This window comes from Gobio gobio (assembly GCF_949357685.1).
Source record: "Gobio gobio genome assembly, chromosome: 4".
NCBI lineage: Eukaryota > Metazoa > Chordata > Actinopteri > Cypriniformes > Gobionidae > Gobio > Gobio gobio.
This window is the reverse complement of record NC_137100.1, coordinates 45,549,134-45,558,365: the sequence shown is the minus strand read 5'-3', so window position 1 is coordinate 45,558,365 and position 9,232 is coordinate 45,549,134. Positions and strand designations below refer to the sequence as shown.

The 9,232-nt window shown below is 36.2% G+C and overlaps 1 protein-coding gene across 1 annotated transcript; it reads right to left on the bottom strand.

Annotated features, from left to right (window-relative positions):
- Positions 1-1,102: 1,102 nt before the first annotated feature.
- Positions 1,103-5,883, bottom strand: rnf181 (ring finger protein 181). The gene is made up of 6 exons (XM_079816238.1): positions 5,800-5,883; positions 4,953-5,050; positions 3,835-3,968; positions 3,521-3,636; positions 2,796-2,870; positions 1,103-1,398 (listed from the first exon to the last, which is right to left on the bottom strand). Exons 2-6 carry the CDS (start codon positions 5,036-5,038, stop codon positions 1,339-1,341), a joined length of 471 nt encoding a protein of 156 aa, XP_079672364.1. The 5' UTR covers positions 5,039-5,050; positions 5,800-5,883; the 3' UTR covers positions 1,103-1,338.
- Between the last annotated feature and the right edge of the window lie 3,349 nt (positions 5,884-9,232).

Sequence of the window (9,232 nt, the reverse complement as noted above, 5' to 3'; positions counted from 1 at the left end):
ATAAACTACATGCAATACTTGTCAATGCATATAGAGCATATTATATTATCTGAATACTAGGTTAGTCATTTATTGGTCACCTAAGAGCAAACGGTTGTGTAAGAATTGTTTCTTAGACTTGGACAAATACTTTAAAATCACATGGGAAAATTGTTAGATATTTTCATTTAATTTTGTTGCCAACTTTTGCAATGTATCTGTGCTTGTGAGACAATGTTTGTAAGAGCCTTCACTTATATATATAGGATTGAGGATCCCACACTTTAAAAACAGGACTATCTGAATCTCCTTACATGAAAATGATTGAAATATGTGTTTTTGGTTGATGATGTTTATTTCTTGGATGTTTCATGAATTGCAGCTGTTCTCTGGATAGAAGTTATTTTTCTGATGCCTTTAAATGATGTAATCAAAGTATTTTTTATCAACACAATGCGTCTGTTGAGAACAGAACAGAGACTTGAGGATCACACTCCAAAATTGAAATAGAAACGATGCAAACAATATTTTTATTTTATAAATTACTTATGTAAATAAGTAAAATGTATGTATAATTTCAATGATTTTCTTTGACAAGAGATTTATATTGAATAATTACCAAAACATCTGATGGAAAATAAACAAGTGTATCTGTACCTCTGTCTGTGATCATTCAAAGATCAATTCTTCTACACACTTACTAATAATACACAATGTTAAGAGAAGCTCATTTTTTTATTTTAAAAATGTGGAAAAGACAATTTGACTTTTTATGAATTCAGACAATTTCCTGCTTGGACATTAGTAAAGTCATTACAAGTCTGTCTCAGCAAGGTTGAGTCATTACATCATTTTACATAAACACCTAAAATTTACACATTTTCCATGAGGTAGAGTTCTACCATATTATATAAGGAGGGTTTCATTTACTGACTGGAACGAGGACAATGTAAAAGTCCACTAATAAAGTCATGACCATTGTCATTAACTATGGCCTTCATTGCTTATGATCAGCACAATAAAGATTTATTCAGCACTTTATTCAGTAAGAAATCTCTTCAGGGAGCAAAATGAATCCATATGAGATCATGGAGCAAACTAATTCAAATTCACAATATAAACATTGCTTTAAAACATTTAATAAAATCAGATTTATAAGGCTACATTAGAGTTTCATACAAACAGTTTTCAGTGCATAGCCATACAAACGCAACCTTAAAAGGGATAACAAAATAGTCTTTAAGTACAAGCAAACAAAATGATTTCAAAGCCTGGTCCCTGCGCAGTAAACTCACTTCCAACAAACTGAAAGTTGAATTCATATATTTGTATTTGTATCAAGTTTTTGAGATGCTGAGGTCATGTGTACATGGCTCCATGTAGATCCTCTAATCTGTGTTCTCTTTGTCTTCTCCGTTCCTTTAAAAACATACAAACGCACTAAATGCTTGGGTATATTCTTAAGGTGTTCATTCATTGTAAAGAAAAACACAATAAATGAGTTACAGAAATAACTGTGCATGACTTTAAACAGAAAACGTCTCCGGTTACTGACGTAACCTCGGTTTCCTGAAAAGAGGGAATGAGACGTTGCATCATCTGATGACGCTATGGGAAAACACCTTTCTTCTAGAAATACTGAAGCCTGATTGAATCACACTATTATGCCTTGCAAAAGCCAATGGCTATATAACACGGCGCTGAACAGCATCTTTCGCCTGAATAAGCCAGTCACAAAAAAACATGAATATAAGTAACACAGCTAGGGTTGGGGTTTTAACCGGTAACCGGTACCCGAAATTCGGTTAAAATTAACTATAAATAACCTGTAAGTCATTTGTGTAAGTCAAGTGTTATTGACATTACGCCATAGTTGCCCTGGTGTCGGTTTGCCATTGTCTGTGATGTTTCTTTACTGTAATATTTACTAGTAAATAGTAGGCAACTAGGTACTTAATTTAATTAATAAAAACAACCATATTATTTTTTTCTTTTTAATTTAATTTCTATGAAAAGATTTCCCACAAATTATGTGATGTGTATTTTCTGGTAATCAAATGAAGACAAAATACGTTAATTTAATTAATCTTTTAATTTAAACTTTTATTTTGTCAAACAAAGTGCTGCACAACTGAGCTTTATACGGTTCAAATTAAAACATGGAGAAAAAATGTAATTTATTACTTAAAAAATAAAGTTATGATAATTTATTATTATTACATTTGTGTTAGTATTATTATTACATTGAGACGTATCTAAATTCTACTGTACAACAGTGATGTATTTGTCAAGATAAACCAAACTTTTAATTTGACGGGTTGCCGTGAAGACCTTTTGAGTTTCTGTGTGTTTATGATATGACGGTAGTTTTTCTCAAACGAAACGGTAAAATGCTCATAAAGTGACTCAGTTGCTCCGGAGATGACGTTTGTGCGTTCATGTCCTCATATGAGACGGCAGAGATGGAAACATGCGACCGTCACGCGAGATTCTGAGAGTGTGTGTGTGTGTGTGTGGTAAACCGTGCGTCTACGGCATCCATTTGCACAGGGACACAGGATTCGTATTTAAATAGTCTTTGTGCGGGTTTAATATTCACAGACACTAGTCTATATCACCAGATGCGTTCTCAGGTACCGGAATTTGGTACCGATTGATTTAATGTGAATCGGTACTCGGTAGTACCGACGTAATTCGGTCGGTGCCCTTAAAAGTACCGAGTTCGGTACCCAACCCTAAACACAGCATGAACGTAACGTCTTGTTCCCTCATTTCAGGAAACCGAGGTTCCGTCAGTAAATAAGGCACAGTCTTACCTTATCTTTTTTGAACTCCTCATAGTCTGGATTGTCAGTGGGTAGTTCAAGTCGACACAAGGGACATGAATTGGTCTGTAATGTTATATAGAAACATTAAACATTATCCATGTAAATTACGGTTCAAAAGTTTAGAAAAAAGTATCTTATGCTCATCAAGGCTGCATTTATTTGTACAGTAAAAACTGTAATATTGTGAAATATTGTAACAATTAAAAGTTTTCGTAAATTGAATATGGAAGGCAGTCTGGCGGAATCTAGATATTTTACTTTATAAAGTTTTAAATAGGCCTTTATAAACCCCCGGAGCCATGTGGAGTACGTTTATAATGGATGAATGCACTTCTTTGGGCTTCAAATGTTGGCTGCCATTATAAAGCTTGGAGTAGCCAGGACATTTTTTAATATAACTCCGATTGTATTCGTCTGAAAGAAGAATGTCATATACACTTAGGATGGCTTGAGGGTGAGTAAATCATGGGGTAATTTTCATTTTTGGGTGAACAAACCCTTTAATTCCTGGCAAAGCTGAAATTTCATCAGCCATAATATTTTGAGGAAACTGTGATGCATTTTCTTCAGGATTATTTGATTAATATAGATAGATTGTTTTTAGTAACAATGTAAGAGTTTTACTGTCACTTGTATATCTTTCTGGCCCCAAACCTTTGAACAGTAGTGTATTTACTTCTGGATCATATGGAAGATTGAACCACTAAACGTACCTTACTGAGCCAAGGCAGGATGCATCCTGTGTGGAATAGATGTTTACAGGGCATCTCTCTCACAGTCTCCTCCTCCTCAAACTCCAATAAACACACAGGACACTTCAGTCCTTTGTCTGTCAAATGAAGAAAGCGCTTGAAGAATGACAGCAAGGATTTAAGACCCTTGAATTCAATCAATGCCACAACACAAGGAAACATTTACCTACAGTTATTATCAATTATCTTTACTGCCAATGCTAATGTTCCTTCATGCAATAATGTCTTCTTTTAATGTGAAGTTTGCACATGATTATGAATGAGTAGCCTGTTACCTGCTTGTTCAGGGGAGATGATGACCACAGGAAGACTCTGAACCACAGCTTTGGCTGCAGGAGGGGGGAGACGTTGGTCCCAATCCGACAAATCAAATGAACCCGAGTCTATGTCAAGACCCTGCATCAGAGACCTACAGCCGCAAAGTGTTTCAAATGGTAAGCACTATCATTACATTCTCATCTACAAAGCTGACAAAAACTATAAAGGTTGGTTTAATACGAACTAACTACTATTAGTGCTAATACTATTAATTAAGGGTACACCATTCATTACCTACCTACAGTACCGTTCAAAAGTTTGGGGTCTTTAAGTTTTTTATAGTTTTAGAAGGTACATTTACACACCAAGGCTACATATATTGTGAAATATTATTACAACTTAAAAAAACTGTTTTCTTTATATATATTCCTGTGATGACAAAGCTGCATTTTCAGCATCATTACTCCAGTCTTCAGCGTCACACGATCCTTCAGAAATCATTCAAATGTACTGATTTGGTGCTCAATAAACATTTCAAAGTTGAAAACAGTTGCTGCTTAATATTTTTGCGGAAATTGTGATCAGAGGTGGACAGTACAGAAGTATTTTTACTTTCTACTCAAGTACATTTTTCAAGTATATGTACTTTATGAGTGTTTTTATTTGGAAAACGTTTACTTCGTTTACTTGAGTAAAAGTAAGAAAGTACAATTTTTTACTACTTTATTTATGTAATTTTTACTACTTTATTTATGTAATTAAGTATTAAATGATATTCAATATGAAATTATTATATTAATACTAATACAATATTATGCTTTGGAATGTTGTGAAGTAAAAGTTTTCCAAAGAAAAACACTTGAAAAATGTGCTACTTCAGCAGAATAAAAATACTTCACTACTGTCCGCCTCTGATTGTGATACATTTGTTTCAGGATCCTTTGACGAAAAAAAGCTTTAAATTTACTAAAATTGTTAAAACAACAATAACATTGGCCATTGGCGAGCCGTTCGAGCTAAATATTGGTCTATATACTAATTTTTATACCATAGACTGTAAAAGGTTTAAACGTGTTAGCCAAACATGTTTTAGATGTTTTTTTGCTCCTCTAGATGGCACTGTCGTGCTAGTTACCTGGCAAGCTCCAGCAAGGCGTTCTGTCGGTACTGTTCTTCTGGATTCGTGGGCTCACAGTCATGCTCATCGAAATACGAGGCCATTTTCTACTTCACCTGATAAACACATAACGTTAGACCATTTGAATGATATTTACCGATGGGGTGGTGCTTACCTAAATGATCAGGATTTTCAGAGTGAGGCTTACAGTGAGGTTGCTAGTTCACTCTCATATACAGTAGCAGTAGCCCAGGAACTGGACAGTGGAATATTTGAATAACTATTCTTACAACAAATGTTTATATATTTGAAACCAATGTTACACTGACCCATCTCTGGTAATGATAATTATTTTAATGAACACCGTATAACGTTACTACATTTAATCTGTTTACTATGCGAGAACAGCCATGGTAAATTATTATAGGATAGCCTCTCTCTCTCTCTTCAGACTGACAGACAAAGAGACACATATTAGGTGGATGGACATAAAGTACTGCTTGGATTAATGCTGCCTTCACGTGCTATCGAAATCACCGTAAATACTAGTTTCCTAGTTAAAAAATTGTACATGAACGCCCTCTCAAGTCAAAATTTGAATACGATGAGCTCATAATAACGACTTCAGAAGTGGGAAGTAGGAAAATTCCGATAGCACATGAAGGCAGCATTAATCATTTCAGACATCCTAACGTTAGTGCTTCTAAAGATACAAGCTGCTGACATCTTTATAACAATAATACTAGCTGGTTAGCATAATAATTCAAAGTCAATCTAATTGATAAGACATCATTGAATCTCAAAAAGTATGTAATAGCCTTATTCGTTTAAACGGGTAAAATATAATAAATTAATTTCGACCTACTGTTTTGTAATCATCAGGAATGGAAACTTGTTTCACTGCACTGTCAGCGCGAAGATATCAACTCTATCGCGATATTTGCGAGATGACTGGGGTTGCCAGATTGTGGATAAAAAATCCCCAGGCTGTTTTATTTTATGTGCTGCTAAAATGTACGAATTACGTCTATTTATGTGTCTGGTAATTATATACGTCCATTCTTTTACTTTAAAAATATCGAAATACATATATAAAGCTGATAAATAAAAAATACTAAACAAAAAAATAAATCTCGTTTCCGACAGGCAGTTAGTGGGTGTGTGTAGTTGCCATGCCACTGCAGCGGCGCATGGATGTGTTCATGTCAACCAATTTCTGTTGTACAGGCCAGTGTCTAGAGGAAACTAGAGTGGAAATACGTAGACGTAAGTCCAAAAACTTTAATTACTTAATTCAATGAGAGCTATGGATAATTGTGCATATTGTAGTATGTGTGTAATCTTTCTTCCCGAACAACAAAAGTTTTTTCGATTTGGGATTTTTCTGTTAAAATACAACTGTAAATCAACCTAGCTATTTCTTAGCATAAATATAAATAATAAAAAAACACACTAAACACAAAAACACACACATATGAGGTATGCAGCAGCTTTGCATGATAGTGTGAAATGTTAAAAAGTTGGTTCTTTATTAGACTTTATGAGGTTCTTTGTATGTAAGAGGCCCTAGTGTTTGTTGGGGACCCTTTCTGTTGCGTTTCCCAGGCAACCACATAACCAGCAACTCCCCCCTTTAAACTGTCTGCCTCCATTCCAGCTCAAATGCTCTAGATTCCAAAGAGATATGTTAGTTTTACATCTTATGCATAAGTGATTGCATAAGTCTTTTTTTAGAACAACCATGGAAAATGATGGATCTGGAGAAAACACTGATGAACTGCTCTCTGCAGGTCAGAACAGTTGGCATTCCCTTTCATGCTTATACACTGCATCTACTGCAGTACAACATGCTGTATACCTCTTTTCTTCTCAGATGTGGATGAGGGGGTTGATGTTTATGGACTTGTTATACCTGAGGCATTGTCCCATGACCACTGTGATGTACTACTGGACGCCATAGATGCACAGCTGAGTCATCTACAGGTCAAGCACGTATAGTTTGATGAAATATTGATAACCATGGTGTATTAATTTTGTCATAGTATTGGTAAAATTCAGGCCTGATTTTGTGTTCCACCAATAGATCCACAGCCAAAGCCAAATCCGTGGTGGAAACTACAAGAGATATGAATTTCCTTTCTCAGGTATATATATATATATATATATATATATATATATATATATATATATATATATATATATATATATATATATATATATATATATATATATATATATATATATATATATATTTATATATTTATCTTGTTTATTTATGTATTATTTTTATGTGCATTTATTTCCCTAATGCTCTCTAAATTCCAGCCTATCTTGATCGGAGTCAGTCTGTTAGTAAAGACACAGGCTTGGGAAGCACTGTTCTTACCAATGATAAAACACCATCCAACCCTGACTGGACTCTGTCAGGTAGTCCATACATGTTTTTTTATCCCATGTGGACTTGAATATATAATCAAATCATACCCTAATCATTGTCCAAAGTAACACAATTATGAACATTACGACTGCTATACAGGCTACTACTATATAATTGAAACTTTTTGTTGTGAAAACAAATAGTGACAAATGTTTTATACCTGCTTAATAATACAAACAAATATCAATATATATGAAAAAGAAAGAGAGCAGTATAAAATCTATCATTATCATTTCCTGTTAAAATCAGGAGGCAAAGATGACCAAATAGAACATCAGACAATGGAGATTATGAAGGTTGGAGCCTCAGTTCCAGATGTGTGGCGTCCTGAGGGAGATGGCAGCTTGAGCTCAGTGTCCAGGGTAGAGCAGTGTCGTTGGAGGCTGGAGAGGCTTCTTGGGGGAAGTGCTGAGGTTGCTGGGATAGAAAACGAGGAGGATGAATTCACTATGGACAGCGTCTGCACTGAGGACTTCTCAACACGCTTCAGAGAGGAAATGCTGGTCCTGCCAGCCTCAGGTACACAGACTAAGCAAGAAGACGTAAACACTCATAATGATAGAAATGAAGCACTGAAACATATAACTTCAATTTATGGAGGTGTCATCCAGGGCTTTTGAAGCTGTTTTGAGTTGGTCTCACATTCAGGTGATTTTCATCCTAGTCTTCCTTGACCAGCCACAGCACTTTACATTCTGCATGCTAGTGGTCTCACTGTGCTTTGAAATATTCTGTGGGCATTGTGACCATTCACATCCTGCACATGAGCAATATCTAAAGTGTCCAGATTGACCAGATTTAGCCATTTCAACAATATCCTCCTTGGTTGCAGAGGACAGCTCCTTCCATCTGGCCATTTTCACTAAAGCCCACAAAATAACATCTAGCAGCCATATCACCCTGTAGCCCAAGACTGGTTTCCCACTGAAGCTAAGCAGGGTTGAGCCTTCTATCTGGGGAGACCTCCTGGGAAAACTAGGTTGCTGCTGGAAGAGGTGTTAGTGAGGCCAGCAGGGAGTGCTCACCCTGTGGTCTGTGTGGGTCCTAACACCCCAGTATAGTGATGGGGACACTATACTGTAACAAGCACCGCCCTTCGCATGAGACGTTAAACCGAGGTCCTGACTCAGTGGTCATTAAAAATCCCAGGATGTCCTTCGGAAAAAGCAAATTTGCCCATTGGCCCCTGTCCATCATGGCCTCCTAATAATCCCCATATGCTGATTGGCTTCATCACTCTGTCTCCTCTCCACCAATAAGCTGGTGTGTGGTGGGAGTTCTGGCGCAATATGGCTGTCATCAAATGCTATCATCCAGGTGGATGCTGCACATTGGTGGTGGTTGAGGAGATTCCCCCTTTCTATATGTAAAGCGCTCTGAGTACCCAGAAAAGCGCTATACGTATAAATGTAACAAATTATTATTATCTAATAATATAGCTAATACTTGCCACATAGTGATTTATTAAATTGTAGTCTAGGTCTGGGAATAATGAGGGCAAGCTTGGTATGTCCACTTGGCTAAAATGCACAATTCAGTATGTTTCATTGCGTCATGACAAATGATACAATTGAAACATGCAACGTGTATATTAGTTTTACACTCCAGGCACAACTTCACAACATGCATACAAAATACACAGATCAGGCATAACATTATGAAGGTGAAGTGAATAACACTGATTATCTCTTCATCACGGCACCTGTTAGTGGGTGGGATATATTAGGCAGCAAGTGAACATTTTGTCCTCAAAAAATGGGCAAGCGTGAGTATTAGAGCAAGTTTGACAAGGGCCAAATTGTGATGGCTAGACGACTGGGTCAGAGCATCTCCAAAACTGCAGCTCATGTGGGGTGTTCCC